The sequence below is a fragment of the Podarcis melisellensis genome, assembly GCF_964234715.1.
Source record: "Podarcis melisellensis genome assembly, chromosome: 7".
In the NCBI taxonomy this organism is placed as follows: Eukaryota; Metazoa; Chordata; class Lepidosauria; order Squamata; family Lacertidae; genus Podarcis; species Podarcis melisellensis.
In genome coordinates, this window is record NC_138539.1 from 4,051,311 (window position 1) to 4,076,960 (window position 25,650).

The 25,650-nt window shown below is 46.2% G+C and overlaps 1 protein-coding gene across 1 annotated transcript; it reads left to right on the top strand.

The window, feature by feature from the left end:
* Positions 1-18,972: 18,972 nt before the first annotated feature.
* On the top strand, positions 18,973-21,736 carry ARC (activity regulated cytoskeleton associated protein). Its single transcript, XM_081918384.1, has one exon. The coding sequence runs from the start codon at positions 19,541-19,543 to the stop codon at positions 20,759-20,761; it is 1,221 nt and encodes a 406-aa protein (XP_081774510.1). The 5' UTR covers positions 18,973-19,540; the 3' UTR covers positions 20,762-21,736.
* The last annotated feature ends 3,914 nt before the right edge of the window (positions 21,737-25,650 follow it).

Consider the following 25,650-nt stretch of genomic DNA (forward strand, 5'->3'; position numbering starts at 1 on the left):
TACACCTTTCCAGCCAAAAAATGTGCAGAATAATGCATGCGCATTCCAGGGTGGAGTGTGCACATATATGCATTTTAGGACCCACTCTACTTCTGATTGTAATTTGTTTTAAACTGTTTTTAATGCAGTGTTTAATGTTGCATTTTACAGTGTTGTGAACCGCCCTGGGCCATGTGGCGAACAGCCCTGGGCCATATGGAGTCAAATAGCAGTGCCAATAATAATAATGAATAATGCAAATAAAATAATTACAATGCAGTGGCACCTCATAGCAGCAGAGGATGCAGCTGTATACTGAGTCAGGCTGCTACTGCATCTAGCTCAGTAGTGACAACACGGACTGGCAGGGTCTCTGCAGGGGTTCAGGCCAAAGCTGTCAACGTTTCCCTTTTTTAAAAGGGAAATTCCCTTATTCCAAATAGGATTCCTCGCAAGAAAAGGGAAAAGTTGACAGCTATGAACTTCAGGCAGGGAGCAACCCCCAGCCCAATATGGAGACGTTGTTGGGGCTGAACCTTCTGGATGCAAAACAGAGCTGCTTCTTCTTCTTCTTCAGTGATCACTCGTAGCCGAGTAAGAAAGTCTTCCATAAACACGGTTTTAACAATGAGTTCGTAAGTGACTGTGGAGGCCCATTCTGGATCCACAGCTCCTTCCACAGTGGGGACATTGGTATCTGGGCGGGAGTTGATCACTGTGTGGATTTGCCAAGAGTGCCTTTCTCTTAGCACGTTTCTCCCTTGCGTCCTGAGTTCGAGTGTCTTCAAAGCCCTTTAGTAAAGACTGTTCTCCAATTGGAGCGCTCACAGCCAAGTGTTTCCCAATTGTTGGTGTTCCTTAAAAGAAAGGTGCTACAGCAAAACACCATCTGTAACAGGAGCCCTCTGATCTTTTGGGCATTCTCCTTTTATTGCAATTCCCAGGTGGCTCTCATTACTCACTGCTCCAAGCCAGGCATTCTGTACATGGTCAGAGGTGCACCCCTCCAATGTGAATGCTGGAAAATCCCAGCGACCCAATTAAACCCTGGAGAGAGGTAGCCAAAAAGCACATCCAGGAAAGGTTTAATAAATGGAACACAGTCTCACTCTAATTATAAGGGAGTTTGTTTGTTTGCTTGCTTTTAAAAAAATGAGACTTCTTGAGCATTGTGCTCAGCCAGAAGTGTCTGCGGGGAGCTTACCTGGGGAGAGGAACCCACTGTTTAGTTGACAAAAGCAAGGCGAACAATTGATTAAAATGTTTCCTGTCTGGACAGCGGAGATAAATCGCAGAGGGAGAGGATACAAAAGAAGGAGGGCAGAGGTGTGGGGTTATGGGTCCCCAGCAAGCTACATAATCATTCCCCACAGAGCACTCTAAATACTTGGCTGTTTAGTCACAGAGTTTATGCAACCGGTCTCAGGACCAACCTGAAAAGCCACCTCTCAGGGGTAGAACATCTGCCCTGCATGAAAAAGCTTGCAGGTCCAACCCCCAGCAACTCAAGAGAAGGCTGGGAGAGACTGCTTGCCTGAAACCCTGGAGAGCTGCTACCAGTCTGTGTAGACAATGCTGAGCCAGTGCTCTCACTCAGTATACAGCAGCTTCCTCTTGTCCTGTGATCTTAGCCTCAGAAACACTGGCAATGGAGAGCATGCAATGTGCCCCACATGCTGCAACAGAATGTTGCAGCTGATGAAACAGAACCCCCAAACAGTCATCTGCTGGCACATTAAGAAACCTTTTGTTAAGAATTTGCTCCCCTTTCCCCAGGAATAAAGGGACGCGGGTGGCGCTGTGGGTTAAACCACAGAGCCTAGGACTTGCCAATCAGAAGGTTGGTGGTTCGAATCCCCGCGATGGGGTGAGCTCCTCTTGCTCGGTCCCTGCTCCTGCCAACCTAGCCGTTCGAAAGCACGTCAAAGTGCAAGTAGATAAATAGGTACCGCTCCGGTGGGAAGGTAAACAGCATTTCCATGCGCTGCTCTGGTTCGCCAGAAGCGACTTAGTCATGCTGGCCACATGACCCAGAAGCTGTACGCCGGCTCCCTCGGCCAATAAAGTGAGATGAGCACCGCAACCCCAGAGTCGGACATGACTGGACCTAATGGTCAGGGGTCCCTTTACCTTTTACCCCAGGAATAAGAAGAATTTGAATGAAACAATGGGGTGACATTTTCTCCCGAATATTTTTCTTTCTGCTATTTTCTTCTGAATAGACATTCAGAAGTTTATATTTGACAGACAGACCATCACTTTCATAGTGCTGACAGAAGACACAGGGATGAATTCCTCCTGATTCACAGCATATGTTCCCTGGCCTCTTGAACACCTGAGAAGTTGGGAATATGCATTCCCTAAAACCTTGGCATTTGAGCAAACAGCCAAGGGAGAACATTTCATCCAACTGTATTCGGAATAGCTACAGGAGTTTGGAAACCCAAAGGCTGCAATTATCTTTGTTGATTTCATCTGATTGAGGGGGTGGGAAAGAACTGTCAAAATCCATCCCATCACTGTACACACACAACCAATATTCCTGTTCCAAAAAAGAAAAGAAATAAAAATCAAATCGAATGTATCAACAGAAGCATAATATTCCAATCAATGAAAGTAATAGCACCACTTTATTCTGCTTTGGTCAGACCACACCTGGAGTCCTGTGTACAGTTCTGGGTAGTACAGTTTCAGAAGAATATTGACAAACTAGACACAGTAAGGCAACCAATATGATCAAGGGTCTGGAAACCAAGCCTTATGAGGAACGGTTGAGGTAATTGGGTATTCTCAGACTGGAAAAGAGATGATTGAGAGGAGATATGATAGCCATCTTCAAATATCTCAAGGGCTGTCCCATGGAAGATGGAGCAAGCTTGTTTTCTCTGAGGTCCAGCACTGAGGGCCTTCTGGTGGTTCCCTCACTGCAAGAGGCCAAGTTACAGGGAACCAGGCAGAGGGCCTTCTCAGTAGTGGTGCCCTCCCTGTGGAACGCCCTCCCACCAGACGTCAAAGAGAACAACAACTACTTGACTTTTAGAAGACATCTGAAGGCAGCCCTGTTTAGGGAAGCTTTTAATGTTTGATGTTTTACAGTATTTTAATATTTTTTTGGAAGCCGCCCAGAGTGGCTGGGGAAGCCCAGCCAGATGGGCGGGGTATAAATAATAAATTATTATTATTATATTATTATTCTCCTGATCTGGAGGGCAGGACTTGAACCAATGACGTCAAGCTCCAAGAAAGGAGATTCTGACTAAACATCAGAAAGAACTTTCTGATAGTATGAGCTGTTCAGGCAACATGACGTCCATGTACACACACAATAAACAATCTTTATAGAATTCCTTCAAACCATAACAAGCACAAAATGAAATCCTTAGACTCAAAATCTCTGAAAATCTTTAAAGGAAGCGAGGTACCAGACTTTGTACAATGAAAGACAAGCTGTGAAGCTTTGTGTCTTCAGCAAATATGATGTCCAACACTGAACAGTGATTCCAGATATTGACTACTGTTTCATGAAATTCTTCGTCAGCATGGTGGGAGGATATAGAATTGCTTCATAAACCCATCTTATTTCGAACGAATGTATGTAAATGAAAATATCAAATGTTGTGGAACAGTGCTCATGTAATAATGTAGTCACTGTTTGAAGGTATTCTATAAAAGATTGTCTATTGCGTATGTACATGGTCATCGTGTTGCCTAGACATTGCTGACGTTCTCTTTGCAACTCAGGGGTTTGTTTGGTTACCTAGTATGAGCTGTTTGACAGTGGCCTGGTCTCCCTTGGGAGGTTGTGGACTCCCTTTCCTTGGAGGCTTTTAAGCAGAGGTTGGATGGTCATCTGTCTTAGATGCCTCAGCTGAGATTCCTGCATTGCAAGGGATTGGACCAGATGACCCTCAGTTGTCCATTCCAACTCTACAGTTCTACAATTCTACGATTCTACTTGCCTTCAGAATGGAGAAATGGCAGGAAGTCAAGAGAATGATTTGGGAAAGGAGAAAGGGGATGGGCTGGAGAGAATACTTTGCACAGAGATACAGTGAAGGATTGGGTTTGAATACCCTATGACTCCAGGATGTTGAAGGGCAGGGGAAGTGAAAAAATGCATTGTCAGCGGGGAGACAATTCACAAGTTTGACTTCAATAAAGTGACTCAACCTTTGTCTGCAGATTGCAAATTATAATCCTCTTTCTCCAAGACAGATCTACTCCTGTAGTTTTCAATAGGTTGAAAAGAAGGCTTTCAGTTGACAAAATTAAATTTTAGAACCAAGGTTTTGCATTGATAGGAGGTTTTGTTTCCCAGAGTATTTGTTTCTGTCAAGATCTCAGCCTTGATTCTATGTGGAGTTGCCGCTACGCACATTCTCAGGAGGTCTCTGTGCTTTACTGTGAATAAAACGATGAGTGGGAAGGTTAAAGTTTGAGTTGCTTTACTTCAGTTTTTTGAGGGCAACTCCAACCATGCTGCCTTGAAGCAAATGGAAGTGATGGCCACCAACTTAGTTGGCTTTAAAAGAAGATTAGATAAATTCATGGAGGAGAGGGCTATTGATGGCTACTAGCCACAATGGCTGTGCTCTGCCTCCACAGTTCTAAATACCAGGTGCTAGAAACCAGAGGAGGGGAGAGGGCTCCCATTCTTGGATCCTGCTTTCAGGTTTCTCACAGGCACCGCCTTGGCCACTGTGAGAAAAGGATGCTGGACTAGATCAGCCATTGGTTAGATCCAGCAGGCTCTTCTCAAGTTCTTAGGTTATTATCACAACTTCCTAAAGGTAAAGGGACCCCTGACCATTAGGTCCAGTCGTGGCCGACTCTGGGGTTGCGGCACTCATCTCGCTTTATTGGCCAAGGGAGCCGGCGTACAGCTTCCGGGTCATGTGGCCAGCATGACTAAGCCGCTTCTAGCGAACCAGAGCAGTGCACAGAAACACCGTTTACCTTCCCGCTGGAGTGGTACCTATTTATCTACTTGCACTTTGATGTGCTTTTGAACTGCTAGGTTGGCAGGAGCAGGGACCGAGCAACGGGAGCTCACCCCATCTCAGGGATTCGAACCACAGACGTTCTGATCGGCAAGTCCTAGGCTCTGTGGTTTAACCCACAGCACCACCTGCATCCACCACAACTTCTAGCCATCAACAATTAAATAATCTATTTTTCAATGTGAAGTAGCTTCTAGAGTAGGGATTGAGATGAAGGTGAGATGGCTTTACCCATTTCCCACAACCCGACCCTACTTAACCACCCATGGGAGCTTTCCTTCTGATGCAAACAGCAGCCATGGGAGCCTTAAAGCAGTTTCTGGCCTGGTGAAAGCAAAGGATCAAGTTCCCTGACCTCTCCCAAGCCTAGGCAGTGTGTATGGAGGCCCCCGGCTGCCCAGGCAATAATGCCTTGCTGATATGGACCAAAGAAAAGCAGAGCAATACATCTGGCACCAGCTTGGCTGCAAAACTTGCCAGAAGAAGGCGTGCAAGATGCCATCCAACCATCTTAGAGACTCCAGTCTGGATTTGGGTAGGGCTGTCTCCGTAGCTTTTTCTTCTCCTGCTAGGTGGCAGGTATGGATTGTACCTTGAAGCTTTCTCCCAAAGCCTTTCTTACACATGAGTACAGTCATACTTCATGTTACGTTTGCTTCATGTTACGTTTTTTCAGTGACCCGGAAGTACCAGAAAGGGTTACTTCTGGGTTTCGCCGCTCGTGCATGTGCAGATGCGCTAAATCACGCTTCGCTCATGTGCATAAGCACCGAATCGCATCGCGCACCTGCGCAGATACGGCGCTTCAGATTGTGGGCTTTTCATGTTGCAAACGGGCCTCCGGAATGGATCCCATTTGCAACCAGAGGTACCACTGTATAGCCATTAGGCACCAGAGGTTTAGGATCAGAGTTCCTGCACCTCCTATTTACTTTTAAGGATGCGTGTGCAGAAGCAGTCATATGACATTGAGTAAGGACACTGTATGGAAGTGAGAGCTGGACCATAAAGAAGGCTGATCGCCGAAGAATGGATGCTTTTGAATTCTGGTGCTGGAGGAGACTCTTGAGAGTCCCATGGACTGCAAGAAGATCAAACCTCTCCATTCTGAAGGAAATCAGCCCTGAGTGCTCCCTGGAAGGACAAATCATGAAGCTGAGGCTCCAAGACTTTGGCCACCTCATGAGAAGAGAAGACTTCATGGAAAAGACCCTGATGTTGGGAAAGATGGAGGGCACAAGGAGAAGGGGACGACAGAGGATGAGATGGTTGGACAGTGTTTTCAAAGCTACAAACATGAGTCTGACCAAACTGCGGGAGGCAGTGGAAGACAGGAGTGCCTGGCGTGCTCTGGTCCAGGGGGTCACAAAGAGTCAGACATGACTAAATGACTAAACAACAACAACAAAGGGCACTAGTAGCATCTTCCCAGTACTCACTGAATCTGAAACTCTACTGTAAGGTGTTCCCATGGTTGAGTACCTGGAAGACCTTTGCTGATCCATCTTTCTGTGCCAAGTCTCAAATAGCTACCATGTTTCTTCATCTGGTGAAGTAATATGATGGAAGAGTCAGGACAGAGAAAACAATGTTATTCTTTACAGTGAAGCTACGGAAGTCTTTGCTACAAGGTGTAGCAATAGCCTCCACCTTGGACAGCTTTAAAAGGAGGTTAGACCAATTCTTGGAGAATAAGGCTATCAATGCCCGGTCACTGCAATGGCTACGGTCTGTCTCCATTGTCAAAGGCCGTATGGCTCTGGATGACAATTGCTGGGAATCACAGAGTTCTGTTGCACTCTGCTGAACTTCCCATAGGACTTTGACGGTGTCAGCCACCTGATTTGGTTATTGAATGTTGAAACCATAGTATGATGTAGCAATGGAGCTTTTTCAAACAACCAACAATAGCATCATTGAAGCAGGTGTGTGGGGGTCTTCATATATTTGTAGGAAGCCCACTAGACACACAAGTGTAGGGCGAGAGCCATTGGTGGGTGAAACAATGAATGTAAATTTTACCTTTGTACAGTGGACTGGTTTCTGCCTTCACCCACACACTTCTCTGTTCCCTCCATCTAGGCAAGCACAAGGCATTGTCCCATTTCAAGGACACATTCTAGCCAGGCAAAAACACTCAAGAACAGTAAAAAAAAAAGTATGGCGAGAAGGTGATCTGGAGAGAGGGGGTGTACTGTATAGCTGAGAAGGAGGTAAAGTCTAAGGGGAGTCATAGAGGATAGTTACAGAGGCTTGGAAGCCGATTTTTGGCTCCAAGGCCCGATTTAAAATATTAATATTCTGTCATTTGGTGTGTGCTAATGCACCTTACAGAAAAACTCCAAAAACAGGTGTTGAAATCCCAAATCAGCAAAAGAGCAGCCCACTTCTGCAAAAGCAGCAGAAGACTACATTTGTTTCGTAAACAGAACGAACCATAATTCAATCCCTGCCTTTTGCATTAAAATAAAGTGTTCTCGCAAATGCAAATATTCTAGGCTAATGCACTCTGCATGTGATGGTACATTTCTATTACTGAATTAATACCCTCATTTTATTACCGTGCAATCTCTGGGTTCAAGTCACTCCACCAGAGAGAGAGAGAGAGAGAGAGAGAGAGAGAGAGAGAGAGGCACAAAGCTAATAAGGAAAATTGGTTTGTTGCTTCTCTTGATTAAACCTCCCTTGGCTTGAGCACGGCAGGCAAGTGATTATAAGTGGATCATAATCAATAGCTCATTAATATTATCCCTGCCCACTCGTCCGCCCGCTGCGAAAATTAGGAGATGGCAAATTTCAATGGACCGAGGGGAGAATTTCTTAAAGGGGAAAACAGTCTTGGGGTTGTCAGAAATGTTTGCTCCGAAACCCTTGAAATAAGAGTGTGTGATGGAGAGCAACTTTGGAGCTGCCATTCATCTGCACTGCGCCAATAGCAACCATAACAATGAATGTAAATCATAGCTGCTCTCAGCCATCATGTTTAAGCTCAGCCTCTGAGCTCTGCACCCACTCATCTCTCAGGTAGACCCCTGCCTGGAAGGTGTGGGTGTCTGACAATGAGGGACAATAGGCCACTTGCATCTCAAAGACAGAAGTGGAACAAATATCAGCATGGGTTAAACTTTTGAGTGGCGCAAGCCAAAGAAAACATTCTATGGCCTAAGACATTCTGAACTGTATTTCTGGTCTATAACTCAAAACGGGTCGTTATTGTTGGTTTTTTTTAAATTAAATATTATAGCCACCTATGCATTTTCTTAGCCTCATGCCTTACCCGCTATTCCATGACATTTACCCTCCACAAAAGCATTGCTTGAGAGTGTACAGTTAGCTTGCCCAATTGACACTGTGAGCTATTTTGGGTCAAGTTTTCTTTCAGTTTCCAGGTGACAATTGCAGAGCTACTAGCGTGTGGGACGTACCCCTTTGTGAAAACTATTCCTTTGGCGGCGGGGATTTTGTCCTTCGGAGCCAAAATTGTGTTTACGGAGGAGGAAAGTGTAAGCTCTTGGGGAGGTGAAAATGTACATGCGGTGCATAATCTATGAGAGCCGAGTTCAAGTTTTGCATCTGCCACGAAATCACTGTGTGATCCTGGAGAGAACAATTAGACTTAGCATTATAACAGAGAGACAGTGTGGCACAATGGTTAGAGTGTTGGACTATAATCTGGGAGATCAGGGCTCGAATCCACACTATGCCATGAAGCTCACCTTGGACCAGTCACCATCTCTTAGTCTAACCTACCTCACAGGGTCGTTGTGAGAATGAAATGGGGAGGAGGAGAACCGTGTGCACGACCTTGAACTCCTTGGAAGATAAACTTCGTCTATAAATGTAATAAATGTGCACATAACAAATAAGACAACAGAGTTCAGAGCACCCTACATATAAATTACTGCAATCCTTAGAGCCACCATGTGAGATAATTCAGTGTTACTGTCTCTATGTTGCAGATTAAAGCCTGAAAACATGACTTCTCTAAGACCACCATATGGAGGCACCTAGAGATGGTGACACTTTGGCCACCTCATGAGAATACAATCATAGAATCATCGAGTTGGAAGAGACCACAAGGGCCATCAAGTCCAACCCCCTGCCAAGCAGGAAACACCATCAGAGCACTCCTGACATACGGTTGTCAAGCCTCTGCTTAAAGACCTCCAAAGAAGGAGACTCCACCACACTCCTTGGCAGCAAATTCCACTGTCGAACAGCTCTTACTGTCAAGAAGTTCTTCCTAATGTTTAGGTGGAATCTTCTTTCTTGTAGTTTGGATCCATTGCCCCATGTCCACTTCTCTGGAGCAGCCAAAACCAACCTTTCTCCCTCCTCTATGTGACATCCTTTTATATATTTGAACATGGCTATCATATCACCCCTTAACCTCCTCTTCAGCAGGCTGAGTTTTCCAGAGTCCCTGGAAAAGACCCTGATGTTGGGAAAGATGGAGGGCACAAGGAGAAGGGGACGACAGAGGACGAGATGGTTGGGCAGTGTTCTCGAAGCTACCAGCATGAGTTTGACCAAACTGCGGGAGGCAGTGGAAGACAGAAGTGCGTGCTCTGGTCCAGGGGGTCACGAAGAGTCGGACACGACTAAACGACTAAACAACAACAACAACAGGGGTGGTGACAGGGATGTGAAAGGGAGTGGCAGAGTTGTCTCCATTCTCCATCTCATACAATGGCAATTAAAGGAATACAGTGACACTAGAAATTGGTGAAACTGTCAATTTTGGCTTCTTGGTTTTACTTCCCGCCCAGGCCTATGTTCATTTTCAACACTGGTTTCTAATTCCTTCTCCGCCGAAAAAAATCCTCATGAAAATTCCTCAGTATTTTAGTGAAAAATTTCACCTGATGTTCACATGTTGACTGGCTGGCTCAGTTGGCTAGAGCATGGGGCTGATAACACCAAGGTTGCAGGTTCAATCCCCGTATAGGAGAGTTGCATATTCTGCACTACACGGGGTTGGACTGGATCATCCTCAGGGTCCCTTCCAATATACACCTATTTGCAAAACTATTTCCCTTAACATAATGATTTCTGTATATTATTTTCACGAGCATATGCATTTTCATGCACACGTTGTCCTCAGCATGTTTTTCTTTCTTTTTCGTACATGTTACTTGGCTGGGGAACTATATTGCAAAATTTGGATAGTAGTGCAATTTTCAAGGGTAGTTCTGTTTCGACTCTTGTATTGTCTAGTTATCTCCTGCTTGGACTACTGCCATGCGATCTACGTGGGGCTACCTTTGAAGGTGGCCCAGAAACTACAACTAATCCAGAATGTGGCAGCTAGACTGGTGACTGCGAGTGGCCGCTGAGACCATGTAACACCGGTCTTGAAAGACCTACCTTGGCTTCCAGTACGTTCCCGAGCACAATTCAAAGTGTTGGTGCTGACCTTGAAAGCCCTAAATGTTTGCAGATGACCTAGTCTTGACATTGCAGGAGCCAGAATCTAGTACGAAAAGAGTATTACAACTGATACAGGATTTTGGTCAGGTGGCGGGATTTAAGCTAAATAAACAAAAAACGAAGGTGTTAGGGAAAAATATGACAGACACAGAGTCAGAACGGTTTCAGAGAGAAACAGAATTATCATTGGTGAAAAAGGTAAAGTACCTAGGGGTCAACATAACAGCCAAAAATCTGAGTCTATTTAAGGATAATTATGAAAAATGTTGGTCTGAAATTAAGAGAGACTTGGATAGCTGGGCAAAACTGAAACTTTCTTTGTTAGGCCGAATTGCTGCCATTAAGATGAATGTGCTGCCAAAGATGTTGTTTTTGTTTCAAACATTACAAATTGTGGACAAAACGGAGTGTTTTCGGAGGTGGCAGAGAGATATTTCCAAATTTGTCTGGCAGGGCAAAAAGCCCAGAATCAAGTTTAAGATATTAACAGATGCAAAGGAAAGAGGGGGCTTTGCCCTGCCAGACCTAAGGTTGTACTATGAAGCCGCAGCTTTCTGCTGGCTAAAAGATTGGCTACTTCTCGAAGACACCGATGTGTTAGATCTGGAAGGCTATAATAATGCTTTTGGCTGGCACGCATATCTGTGGTATGATAAAGCTAAGATCAATAAGGCCTTTAAGAACCATATTGTCAGAAAAGCAGTGTTTAATGTCTGGACAAAATACAAAGACTTACTGGAAAATAAAACTCCAAGGTGGCTCTCACCTTTGGAAGCCAAGGCTTGGAAAAGACCCAATATGGAAGCCTACTGGCCAAAATATTGGGAACTGTTAGAAAAAGATGGAGATAATTGGAAATTGCAGAGTATGGAGAAAATGAAGGATAAAGTGCGAGACTGGTTACATTACGCTCAGATTAAAGAAATTTTTAAAAGTGACAAAAAGTTAGGATTCCAGGTGGAGAAATCGAAGTTGGAAACAGAACTGTTAGAACCTAAGACTAAGGTACTTTCAAGAATGTATAACTTGCTGTTGAAATGGAACACACAGGACGAAATGGTTAAGTCGGCTATGATAAAATGGGCTCAGGATATTGGACATAACATTATGTTTGAGGACTGGGAAAGGTTGTGGACCACTGGGTTGAACTTTACTGCATGTAATGCTTTGAAAGAAAATGTAATGAAAATGATATACAGATGGTACATGACCCCGGTTAAACTTGCCAAAATATACCATTCGTCTGATAACAAATGTTGGAAATGTAAAGAAAGTGAAGGAACATTCTTCCACCTCTGGTGGACTTGCCCTAAAGTGAAGGCCTTCTGGGAAATGATATACAATGAGTTGAAAAAAGTATTTAAGTATACCTTTACCAAGAAACCAGAGGCCTTTCTTCTGGGCATTGTCGACCAGAAGGTGTTAAAGAAAGATAGAACATTTTTCATGTATGCAACAACAGCAGCAAGGATACTACTCGCCAAGAACTGGAAAACCCAAGATTTACCCACACTGGAAGAATGGCAGATGCAACTGATGGACTATATGCAACTGGCGGAGATGACTGGCAGAATCCGAGACCTGGGAGAAGAAAGGATTGAAGAAGATTGGAAGAAGTTCAAGACTTATTTACAGAAATATTGTGATTTAGTGGAATGTTAAGAAGGATGCTTGGTTATAAATAATTGGCCATCATTAAAATAGTTTAGAATTTGATGATAAGAGAGATTGAGAGAAACAAATTTGTAGGAGAATTATTTTATTGTATTTAAATAGGCGATTACAAATTTGGAAATAAGATGATAATTTGCTTGACAAAAATTTATTAATGATGCAAGTGGGAGCGGGAGGCGTGAGGAAGTTCAAGGATGTTATGAAATTTTGTTAAAACAAAACAATATTGTTTACAAAAAAAAAAAGCCCTAAATGGCCTCGGTCTAGTATCCCTGAAGGAGCATCTCCACCCCCATCGTTCAGCCCAGACACTGAGGTCCAGCGCCGAGAGCCTTCTGGCGGTTTAGCGGAAGTTATAGGTCTGGATAGGCACCCTATGATTTGTAATTGACCGATAGCATTTATGAAACCACACGCTTGTTAAACTGCAATAAATAAACAGAAGTTTATGTTCCAATTTAACTCTGACTGGACTCAGTATTGTACCAGGTAGGGTCTGAATGGTGGCAGTGAGAAATAAAGTGGTGGCACAGGGATCAATAGATGGTGAAATGTCCGGGGACCCTGTGTCGTTGCCACACCGCCCCCCTCTTTTCCTGAAGCTTCCCAGGAAGAGGAGAACAGTATAGATTTAGAACAGTGGTTTGCAGAAGGTCACAGTTTAGAGGCTGTAGAGGGGAGAAGCTGGGGAATATTGGAACAGCAGGAAGAAGACACACCGGGGGAGAGACAGCTGACGGACTCAGTTTATTTGGAAAGCATTACTGACACACACACCCTCCCAGGACCAGGTGTGCATTGAGAGTAGTAGAACAAATAGTATCAGATTAGGACCTGGGAGACCACGGCAGTGGCATTGCGTGGGTTGCCAGAGCTCGGGGCAGCACAGAGGGGGTGGGAGGAAAATGGACAGAGTATGCATGCACATTCAACACCCAACTGCATCTGTGTCACCCGGGAGATTGCAGTCACAGAGACAGGAAAAGAAGAGTTGTTGTGTTGTCTGGAGCGGTCACTTCCTGGTTCACATGGAAGCGCCGTTTTCAACGGAGCTCAGCGATGGAAGCACACAGCTGTATTGCGGCAGTACTGGGTGTCGAAATTTTGCGCCCCCTAACAATTTTGCACCGGGAGCAACTGCCCCATGCTACACCACTGGAGTTCAAGTTCTCACTCACTGGGTGACCTTGGGCCAGTCACTGCATCCCTCAGAGTCTCACCTACCTCACAGGGCTGTTGTGAAGATGAAAGGATGAGGGGCAGAACCATGTAAACCACCTTAAGCCCCTTGGAGGAGAAGGTTTGTGTGTGTGGGGGGGTGTTGAATGCAATAAATAAAATAAATCATTTTTAATTGCTCCCGTTGCCCTGTTTTCAGTTTTTCTGAGCCAGCTTCCATCTGCCTGCCCCACTTCTCTTTCCACACTCTCTGCAACCCGTCTATTTTCCTCCAGCTTTTCTCTGTCAATCTGCCATCTGCCTTTCTCTTCCCTTCTTGGTACTTCCGGCTCCTCCATCCATCTCCATTTCTGTCTCCCTCACCTTCCTTTTATTAGAAGCGCTGGAGGAACAGTTGCCATGGTATCAGCCAGATATTCCCCAGGAAACCCAAAAGGAAAGCCCTCTTCCATTTGCCGTCTCTCCCCCTTTGAGAGACAAAAGCAGCATGCGAGAGAAAGGGGTTGGAATGGCGCCAAAACTGGTAGAGGAAGGAGGATGGGCAAAAGTGAAAGAATTGAGGATTCCTAAATTATCCCTAACAGGTGGTCATTGGACCTCTGTTTAAAAACCTCCAATGAAGGAGAACCCACAACCTCTTGAGCGAGTCCACTGTTGAACAGCTCTTACTGTCAGAAAGTTATTCCTAATATATAGTTGGAATCTCCTTTCTTGTAATATGAATCCATTGGTTCTGGGCTTACAGTCAGGGGCAGCAGAAAACAAGCCTGCTCCTTCTGTCATGTGACATAGCCGCTTCCGCCCTGCAGAGGAGGTGGTGTTGTGGGCGTCACGATCCCTCCGCACGATTGGGGGAATCCCCGGCCGCGTCACCCCCTGGCCAGCCAATCGGCTGGCTCTGGGGGCATGGCCTGCCCTATTTAACACAGGCGTGGCCGGGGATCTCCCTCTTTTGCCGCCTCCAGCTGTTCCTATTTCCCACCCTCCAGCCCTTTAAGGTTTTCGTTCCTTGACCTTACTATGGACCTTGGTTGGTCGCCGTTGAGGGACCTGGTATGAATTTTTCCACTTGGCAAATTGGCACCAGCCACTTGGTTTTCACCTACCTCATAGCAAATCACCACAACTTTCTGGGTATTGGCGGTTAGGCATTGGTATTGTTCTGTAGATGGAAGGGGGGGGGGGAAGCGCCATCACCTGCCCCACATATTGAAGGGTAGTCCGGTAAAGGATTCCAGGGGGCATGGCCCTGTCCGAAGCCTATGGAGGTGAGGGCCTAAGGCACACCCCCTATCAGTGACCCCAGGGGAGTTCCTACTTGATGTGCATCAGCAAGACTCCCCCTACTGGTGGTTAACCCTTCCTGGACTTCGAGAAGACGGGCTGAAGTCAGATATAGTCGGTTAGGACCAATGCCTAAGCCAATACCGCTCATCACCTGTAACCAATAAAAGTTGTGGCCTTATTTAGCCCATTAACCTTAAATAATTATGTCACGTGCCTTTATTTCACTGGGGGAGACAGGAACTCACCATGCAACCCTTTCAATGCTGGAAGATGGCCATCATATTACCTCTCCGTCTTCTTTCTGAGATGGTCCTCAAGAAGAGATAGCAAATCTCAGTTGAGTTGGGACACAGGCAGTGGAGTCATCAATCTAACTGCTAGTTCATCTGTGAATGGATTTGATTACTCTTAGGGAACTCACTCACTAAGAACCTCAGTTTTCCCTGTCTGTGCAATGGGTGCAAGATTAGCCAGCACCACACAGTTAAGGTAAGCAGAGGCTCAGCTGTATGTTTCAGGGTTTGCACCCATTTCAGGATTTGAAGGCTCTCATTTGGATCAATCTATTTCCAGTCCAGTTTTCCTTTCACGCCTGTTCTTACACCAGTCTCTGAAACCTGTTTTATTTTGAAGTCTGCATTAAGAGTCACAGATATGTATGCGGTTCAAAGCACCACTCAACCATGAAGCCCACTGGGAGACCTTTAATGAGTCACTTACTCTCAGTTCAACCTACTTCTCAGGGTTGCTGTGAGTATAAAATGTGATTAAGGATAACCTTGAGCTCCATGGAGGAGTTTTCTATGTGCAATTAACAAATATGCACATTGATGCAAAGGACTGAATCAGCTCATGTCATACTGGAATTCACAAACACTGGATTCCTGAAGCTGCCTGGTCTCAGACAAGAGTCCACAGTTGACTTGTTAGAAAAGAACATAAGGTTTTCTTTTCTTGGAGGTTTCTGAGCATAATAATAATAATAATAATAATAATAATAATAATAATAATTTATTTGTACCCCCCCCCATCTGGCTGGGTCTCCCCAGCCACTCTGGGCGTCTTCCAACAAAGATTAAAAAGACATTAAAATGTCACACATTAAAAACTTCCCTGAACAGGGCTGCCTTCAAATGCCTTCTAAATGTCAGGTAGTTTTTTATCTCTTTGACATCTGGTGGGAGGGCATTCCATAGGGCGGGTGCCACCACCGAGAAGGCCCTCTGCCTAGTTCCCTGTAGCTTTGCTTCTCACAATGAGGGAACTACCAGAAGGCCCTCAGCGCTGGACATCAGCGTTCAGGCAGAACAATGGGGGTGGAGATGCTCCTTCAGCGGCTAATTAGGGCTTTAAAGATCAGCACCAACACTTTGAATTGTGCTTGGAAACGTACTGGGAGCCAATGTAGGTCTTTCAGGACCAGTGTTATGTGGTCTCAGCGGTCGCTCCCAGTCACTAGGCCAGCTGCCGCATTCTGGATCAGTTGTAGTTTCTGGGTCACCTTCAAAGGTAGCCCCACGTAGATCGCATGGCAGTAGTCCAAGCGGGAGATAACTAGAGCGTGCACAACTCTGGCAAGGCAGTCCGTGGGCAGGGAGGGTCTCAGCCTGCTTCCCAGGTGGAGCTGATAAACAGCTGTCCTGGATAGTCATCTGTCATGGATGCTTCAACTGAGATTCCTGCATTGAAGGGTATTAGACTGGATGACCCTTGGGATCCCTCTACAATTCTATGATTCTAAGCGCCTGCTGTATCAAGCCAATGGCCCATCTAGTCCAACATCCTGTTCTCACTGTGAACAACCAGATGCCCCAAATCAGGATTCAAGAACAAGAGCCCTCTCTCCTTCCTGTGGTTTCTAACAACTTGTATTCAGAAGTATTGCTGCCTCCAAAGTGATCTGTCCAGCAACCACTGAGGTGCACATCTGGAATAAATCCCTATGGCATTTTAAAACTGGCTGACTTGATCCATTTCACTAGGTGTGTTCACCTGATCTATTTTGCTGCCCCTTTAAGGAGTCTCAATTCTGTAACACGAAGGGGTTTAGCCAAGTCAGCTAATGTTCCTGGGACTCTTGAGAGTCCCATGGACTGCAAGAAGATCAAACCTCTCCATTCTGAAGGAAATCAGCCCTGAGTGCTCACTGGAAGGACAGATCCTGAAGCTGAGGCTCCAAGACTTTGGCCACCTCATGAGAAGAGAAGGCTCCCTGGAAAAGACCCTGATGTTGGGAAAGATGGAGGGCACAAGGAGAAGGGGACAACAGAGGACGAGATGGCTGGACAGTGTTCTCAAAGCTACCAGCATGAGTTTGACCAAACTGTGGGAGGCAGTGGAGGACAGAAGTGCCTGGTGTGCTCTGGTCCAGGGGGTCACGAAGAGTCGGACACGACTAAACGACTAAACAACAACAAAGTAATGGCAGAAATGCAGAATTCATAACTGAGCTCCTAAGCTGTGTTGGGTGTTCTTCCTCCCACAAAATTAGCAGCACGTGGAGATAGAATGGGACCGTTCACACCCGGCCTGGTCCTAGGGTGTCTATGAGACATTAGGAGCATATCTCCAGCAGAGGGGAAGCATGCTGAATACATGAAAGATTCCCACATAAGCTAGAAATCTGTCCACTCAGGGTTCCAGATTATAGGGGCCCGTGCGCTGCTCTGGTTAGTCAGAAGCAGCTTAGTCATGCTGGCCACATGACCCGGAAGCTGTCTGCGGACAAACACTGGCTCCCTCGGCCAATAAAGCGAGCTGAGCGCCACAACCCCAGAGTCGGCCATGACTGGACCTAATGGTCAGGGGTCCCTTGACCTTTATACACCTTTGACTGGTTTTCCTTCTGCAGATTTGGGTTTGTAGCCGGTGTGGGATGTGATGTCTCTCCCTGTCTTCTCTCCCTCCGATGTTAATTCATCGGTCTCTTCACATGTGTACTGCGTATTTCAGGGAGGGCTTTAACTCGGTTGAAGAGCACCTGCTTGGCATTCAGAATGTTCCAGGTTCAATTCCTGGCATTGGAACCCACCTCTGACCCACCACATAGTCCACCTCCTTATCAAAAGCCCCAGGGAATAAAAATCACATTTTCAGAGACCCCTACTAAACAAAAACACAGAGAGAGGGACCTGGAATTCAGTTAAACTCTACAGAATAATCCTTCACTCCAACACCCCTTCTCCAAATCAGATGTTGCATGCCTAAGAGTCTATCGCAAAGGGCACAACCTGTATCGAAAATTCGCAAAGCAGAAATTGCCGGGGTTCAGTTCCCTAGGAAACCTAGGCCACCCGTCACCCCACAACCAGACCACCCTAGATAAAAGGGACTCTGTGTTCCTCCAGGGACACTTGAAAGACCCAATGCAAATTCAGCTGTGTGGTTATTTTTGATCGACTGATTCCATCCAGAACAGAGGCTAAGCAAATCGTGCATTTTGGGGAGTGGGAAGGAGGGAGGGGGTGTCCTGGTAAGTACTCACCAAGTTACATAACCCTCCAACCTTGCTTAGTAAGTTCCAGGGAGCAGCTCCCCCAATCCTAAAAATGTATCATCACCACCCTGTCATCCCAGCCCGGCATCTGAATGACGGGCTGGAGTTCCGGAGGGGAAGCATACACACATTCTGCCTCAATCTCCTTTTCCAGAAAGGGAATCTCTTTATCTCCTGGTTATATAAACCCCCGGTGTCCTTTTATGGTTCGGCTTCCTGCTTCATCAACGAGTGTGAGCTTCATCTGCGTCTGTGGGCTGCACCGTGTGATTAAGCAACTGATTCAAGCTTAGTAACTGGAAAGCCTTGCGATGGGCGGACTTAATTGGCTGGAAACCCTGGAAGGGTAGGACTCCCCCCCCCCCGGTTTTAACCTGCAGCATATTGACAGCTCTCCCTCCTTCCAAACCCCCCCCCCCATATATGGTTACAATTGCATAACAGAAAACGGCTAGAGGCAAAATTCCCACCTCCTATTTGGAAAATAAAACCGTGTCCTTTTCCACTTTGCTCAGCCATTGACCCCTTAGCCTCTAATAATGAGGGGTTGCACAGGTGCGGGTGAGTGTGTCATGTGTGGGGGCAGGTGGGTGAGCAACTCACAGCTGGCCAGCGGAGGGTGGGTGACACAGCGAGCTTTAAAGCCATCTCCCTCGTGCCATGGGGTCTTTCGGGGTCTGAGGACCTTTGCAAAAAGGGCCTTTATGTATAAAGGGTCGGGAGATGAATAAGACCTTTTCTTTTGGGGGAGAGTGGAGAGGGGGAGGAAGGGGGAGCTGAAAGGGGTGATGAGAAAAGGTAGGAATTACTCATCCATCCATCCAACTGTCTCCAGAACCTTTAAAGTGCTTCTCGCCTCAAGTCTGGGGGTGTGTGGAAGGGGGTGGGAGAAGCTAAAGGGAGCCGGGGAGGGCGAGGGAGAGAGATGCTTGCCAGGAGCTGTGTTTTCCACTGAATCCTTCTCCTCCAATCAGCAGCAAGATGCCGATGAGCACAGAGGCTTGGCTACACCCACATAGGGAGGTGTGTGGTGTATAAGTATAGGGAGCCGTCTGAGCTAGTGGCACATCACAGAGAGAAAGCAAATAGCTCTCTGTTTTCCAGCTAAGCAGAGGAGAGAGAGCGATTCAGACACTTGTTAGCGTGAAGTTCTAGGAAGACTCGAAAGCAAGGAAGCAGCAGCAGGAACGACACAGGCAACAGCGGAGAGCATTGCCACTTGCCGGGGAAGTTCTCGACAGCTCAGCTCGGGGATTAAGGACTCCTGGGAGACAGAGGAAGGACCAGACACTGAAGAGAACTTTTTTTTGTCCTGGACTTTGGCTGTAGCACAAGGGCAGTTGGACGGCAAGACTTCCCAGGGTGATTTTCTTGATTTGGTTGTGTTTGTAATTTGCAGGGGGAACGGGTAGTCCATTTCTGGACTGGGTGGTTGCGACTTTTGGAGAGAGTCTGTCAAAGGGGCGAAAGCTTGATTAGCCCACAGCTAGAAAACATGCAGTTGGACAACATCAACCAGGTGAACCTCCACTCTTTCCAGGGCCACCGCGGCGTGGCCAATAACAACAAGCCCAATGTGATCCTCCAGATAGGGAAGTGCAGGGCGGAGATGCTAGACCACGTCAGGAGGACCCACCGGCACCTCCTGACCGAGGTGTCAAAGCAGGTGGAGCGGGAGCTGAAAGGCCTGCAGAAGTCGGTGGGGAAACTTGAGAACAACCTTGAGGACCATGTCCCCTCAGCTGCTGAGAACCAGAGGTGGAAGAAGTCCATCAAGGCCTGCCTGTCTAGATGCCAGGAGACCATTGCTCACTTGGAGAGGTGGGTCAAGAGAGAGATGAATGTCTGGAAGGAAGTGTTCTTCCGCCTGGAGAAGTGGGCTGACCGGCTCGAGTCTGGTGGGGCAAAGTACTGCCATGGAGACAACCACAGGCAGACTGTCTCGGTAGGGGTGGGAGGCCCAGAGATCAGGCCCAGTGAAGGGGAGATTTATGATTATGCCCTAGACATGAGCCAGATGTATGCCCTGACACCTCCTCCTACCGGGGATGTCCCTATCGTGCCTCAGTCCCATGATTCCTACCAGTGGGTCTCTGTCTCAGAAGATACTCCACCTTCCCCAGTGGAGACCCAAATTTTTGAGGACCCCAGGGAGTTCCTCACTCACTTGGAGGACTATCTGAAGCAGGTGGGTGGCACTGAGGAGTACTGGCTCTCTCAGATTGAGAACCACATGAACGGGCCGGCCAAAAAGTGGTGGGAGTACAAGCAGGACTCCGTCAAGAATTGGCTGGAGTTCAAGAAGGAGTTCCTTCAGTATAGCGAGGGCACCCTGACCAGGGATGCCATTAAGAGAGAGCTGGATCTCCCTCAGAAGGATGGAGAACCTCTAGATCAGTTCCTTTGGCGCAAAAGGGACCTGTACCAGACTCTCTACGTTGATGCTGAGGAGGAGGAGGTCATCCAGTATGTGGTAGGGACCCTCCAGCCCAAACTCAAACGCTTCCTCAGCCACCCTTACCCCAAAACTTTAGAACAGCTGATTCAGAGGGGCAAGGAAGTTGAGGTCAACTTTGACAACTCTGAGGAGCCCAGTCCCCAGAGGACCCCTGAGTTGAGGGACTCATTGGAAAGCCTCCCTCCCTCCACCACTGCCAGCCCAATTGCTAGTGACGGAACTCAACCCGAGGTTTCTGTCCCGACCACAGTGATATGAGCAGAGTAGTGTGAAACAGATATGACAAAGAAGGGGGTTGGTGGATTATTTAGGAAGGTTGTTTCCTTTCATCTGAGAACTTCAGCCATGGTGGGTCTGAAGATACACTCAGCCTAATGACCGGTAGGAGGAAAATCTAATTTTCTTCAAGATCAACCATGCTGAGAGCGTGGCTAGCCTGAATCACTCAAGATGGTTCAAGCTGGATAATGGATGGCTCTTTTGAGGATTTCTTTTTAAAAAGCCATTGCAAGGACTGGACTATGTCAGAAAGACAAACCAGCCTCTTCGTCGTGGCAGAGGCAGCCACACCTCCTGGGGCACAGCTTCCCAGGGGATTTCATCGGGCGTGACAGAAGGATTTCCTTCTCGCTCACATCAGTCCTTTCCTTCAAGGTGCTTTTCCTTCCAGACATTCTCCTCCCCGCTTGTGGGAACCATCAGTGGACTTTCACTAACTCTCTTGAAAGCTATTGGTTTCCCCTCTTTCTCCTGCTTCTTCCAACTTTTCAGCTGAGCTCCAAACAGATAGGGGAAGGGAACTTTTAGCAAGTTTGGGGAGGTCCTAAAGGACTTCAGCAGGAGTTTCAGCCATCAAATTAACCCATCCCCTGCTCTCACCCAACTCTCATGTTTCCATCTCCAAGTGGACCTCTGGATTCTCTTTGGCTTTGACTTGGGCATTCAGGTCTTTCAGCTCCAGAAGGATCATCAGCCACACATTCAAGAGTGGTGATGAGCCTGATGATTTGCTCCTCTACATTCTAGATTTTGGGAAGATAGGGCTTTGCGAGGGTGGGGCGCCTTCTTCTCACATTAAGATCCTAAAAAGAAAGAACAAAAAACACTCTAAAGTTGTACAGGGGTTAGTTGTATACAAACACAACTTGAATTAAGAAGTCATGCCACCTTAATCTCTGCACCAAGAAGATAGAGATGGCACATCCATTGAACACCTTTGAGAATTTTTCTAAATAATGAAAGTTAAACGGCTTTCCCCAATGAAGCAAAAGACAGGCAACTTTGAGAAACTTTGGTACTGTAGTTGGAGAGAGGAAAAAAATGAAACATGAAGCATGAAGTCTCTGCTACAGAAAGTCTGCGCCCTCTACAGTCATAGAACTGAAGGAAGGAACCAGCTGTAGCCTTTTAGAATGGCTTGCTAGTCCATATGACTAGAAGAAGGCAGAACTCGCACGGAGACCTGCTCCATTGATGCAAGAGAAGCAGTGAAGAGCAAGATATCACCCCAACCGTTCTGAGAGCCTTCTGGGTGCGACTTCTTCCCACAGGCTACAGGTAAGATACAAATCTCCCCTGCTCATTGACTTTATGCCAGTAGGGTTGACAAATATAGCCTTCAAACTTGGAGAAACAAATTTCAGCTGTATCAAAGTCAGATATGGGTGGGTAGGGATAATTAGGGAAGTGGAAAGATGCCATTTCCAAATGGGACTTATGAACGGTGGTCCATGTTAATTTGCAGAAGAGATGCTTAAATCTAGGACTGATGTTGCTAGGAGAAAGCAAATATCTTTAGAGAGGATGTATGGACTTGGGTTAGTGAAATCTCTCTCCCGTCATCAGCAGGAGTAGTCAACATGGTGCCCTCTAGATGTTGCTGGACTTGATGGGGTTGATGGGAGTTGTAGTCCACTAACATCTGGAGGGCACCTTGTTGGATGCCCCTGTTTTACAAGACAGAGTTAGAAGAAACCCCAGCAGTTGCCTAACCTAATCTCCCTATCCGTATACTTGAGAGCTGACTTATCACTCTGCCTTTCATGTTCTGGATAGGGGAAGGCTTTTTAGCACCCTATCAGCTTCCAAGTATGATTCCTCCCGCACCCTTCCCCAGGATCATTTGAGTGGTTTGCAGAAAGCAAAAATAGTCAGTTCTTCCAGTTTCTGAAAGAGCCAAAAGCAAAATAGGGAGCATTCATTCCTAGAGAACAGGCAGATCTCCAGCTGCCATGCATAAGCGTATGCCCAGCTACGGACAGTCTGCTGTCAGAGTGATGCTCATTCAGACAAAGAATTGCTGCTGGAGCTCACAGAGAGAAGGGGAACAATAGCTAATGCAAAGGTACATTGTGTTGGTGAAGCTGATCTGGCTCACAGCTCATGTTCCGCTTTCTGGTTGTTGTTTTTTGCAGTGACTCATTCAAAAGCGGTTGGGAGCGAAGCACTTCTTGAATTGCATGTGGAGCAGAGATGGAGGCAGAAGGGCGGCTCAGAAAGTCCCATCATGCAGTCGGGCTGGATGGACGTCAGATTCCAAAAAGCTCCTGCAGCTCCTGTTCGGAGATCACTTGGAGAAGGTAAATAGCTGTCTGCAATCACGGTTTAATTCTAGTCCAACCCCAGCAGACGCCAACTTCTGAATGCCCATTGTACCTATTAATCCCTAATGAGTCCTTCCCACTCAAAGGATACATTTAGTTTCCTGTGTTCTGAAACGCTGCTTTGCAACTATGACGTTGCAAATCCCCCTTTGTTTGGCGATTGTTCAGCACTCTGTTTCCATAGTGGCCAAAGAGATGGCCATGGGAAGTTCACAAGCAGAACCTGAGTGCAGCAGCTCCTCAACCACCTGCCATTCCCAGCAGCTAGTATTTCAGGGTCTACTTCCTCTGACACCCCAAACCTCTGTAGATCTTCTCTCCATTTTCCCAATTCATCATCTAACCTTCACATCCCTTTATTGCAGGAAGTTGTTGTCCTTCTGAAGATAGACAGAGTCAGCTCCTTGATTGCTTGAGTCATCACTCCCATGTTGGCAAGCAGCTGGCACCTATGAGAGTGCATCTCAGAAAGATCGACATCTGGAAGAAAATGCCAACCATGCCAAATGCCAGAAAAGATGCTTCAGTTACGAGGGCAGAGAAAAGGCACATCTATACATGATGCAACCAGCAAAAGGGGAAAATGTGTCCCAGGGACCACACTCATTGCGGAAACTGCAAAGACTCAAAGTGACAACTATAGCAATATGATTTATGGGATTGGGGGTGTGAAGGGTGGCTGAAGGTCTGAAGAACTTGAATGCAGGACCTCACTAAGGAAGGGGATACTGTAACTGGGGTGTTGCTTATTGATTGTAACTGTGGGTGACAATGAGGGTTTTGTGGGGCAGGGCAGGGAGGTAAGGTAAAAATTCATTTCCTGTTCAGATTATCTAAGAGCTCAGTCCACTATATCCTGAGAACTCTACTGGCCAAAGAGAACTCCACTGTCCATGGAGCTTGGGCAGTCAAAGCTGAAGATTTTTTGAACACTTTTATGTTCAGAAAAGCACATTGGAATCAAATATGTTTGGCTGAATGGCCAGGTGGGTGCAGTAGCCTTAGGACAGCTGGCAATCAGGTACGAGATGAATGGGCATGTCCAGCATCTCACAATGGCCAGAAGAACCACAAGGAACCACATTTCTTTGGCTGCTCGGCTGCTCCCATTTTTCTTTCTTTCTTGAGCTAACTAGGAAGCAAAGACATGCACACCATTGTATGCAGTGTGCATTGAACCAAAACTTTTTTTGATGTTCAAATAAGTTTCACTTCATATTCCACCTGTCAAACAGGTTGGGTTGGAGATGGTTTTGGATTTTGTTTCTTCTTTCTTCCAAAACTACTTGGCCTACAGCTCTTGTGTAGGTTCTGACTGTCTATAAATGTATGTCAATGTGCCAAATCATCTCATATTGCCATATTCTGATATCTTCCAGCTCACAGCTAAGAAGGCGCTAAACACCTTCAGCTGTCTAAAGAAGAATATTCAGGGACAGGACAATTAAATTAAAATAATAATAAAAAATGAATGCTAACCTGAAGAAGATGGTGGACTTTCAGAGAGTCCTAAATATCATTTTCTTCTATCTCTTGACCACCACCCAACTAACTCTTCAGGCATTAATTGGGATGACACCTATGTGACATTATAGTTCTGGGGTTCTTTAGGGAGTGGACCAATAAGATTGCTGTCTTTTTCACTACACCAATGGCTTCTAACCAATGGGAGCTTGCTAATTCACCATCAAGTTCTCATTGAGAGATTTGATTGTGTTCCTCTTGCGAGGGAGAGTCGGGGGCAAGGTTATGTGTGCAAAATATGTATGTAAAGCCAAAAGCTAATCTTGTTCATTGTGTTCCATTATTCCAAAAAAGCTGTTTTCTATTTCTGGTTTTGTTTTCACTATTGAGCATTCATCAGTTCGCTGTGGGTTGCACAGAAGGTGAACTTACTGATACATTATGAATTGTGTCGATAAATGGGCTTGGGGATCCAATATTCAACGTATGCCCAAACCACTTGACTCTCTTCTGATTGTACGAGGCCACTTATTCCTTATGGTATCACTTTGGTGGTGAAACATAAGAGGCTGTGTCAGCCCCTGCTTTTGATAGAAATGAATAAAAATAAAACAAAGACAGCGTTCTTCAGCTGCAAAGCAATTGTAGCAAAGTCTGTTCATAGCAAGAAAATGATTGGTTCTTCTTTTTTTGTAGATTTCTATAATAAAACATTGTGATAACTGACTAAAACAACCCCAGTCTTGACTCTCATTCATCCTTGCCCACCCACCCACACAATTGCTGTTGAAAGCTTACAAGGGCACAGGTTGCAAGCTTTAGACTTGCTTTTCCTGTATCTGAAGAAGTGTGCATGCACACGAAAGCTCATACCAGTAGCAAACTTAGTTGGTCTCTAAGGTGCTACTGGAAGGAATTTTTTTTATTTTGTTCTGACTACGGCAGACCAACACGGCTACCTACCTGTAACTCTTCCTGTGCAGTTTGGCTGGGCTTACAGCAAAGGCATACCTAGGGGCAGTGAATCTGCAGAAAGCAAGGGCAAAAATCACTTGTCAGGCTATGAATAAGTGCATGACT

Coding starts and splice junctions, on each gene's coding strand:
- ARC (XM_081918384.1), top strand. CDS start 19,541: ATGCAGTTGGACAACATCAACCAGGTGAACCTCCACTCTTTCCAGGGC.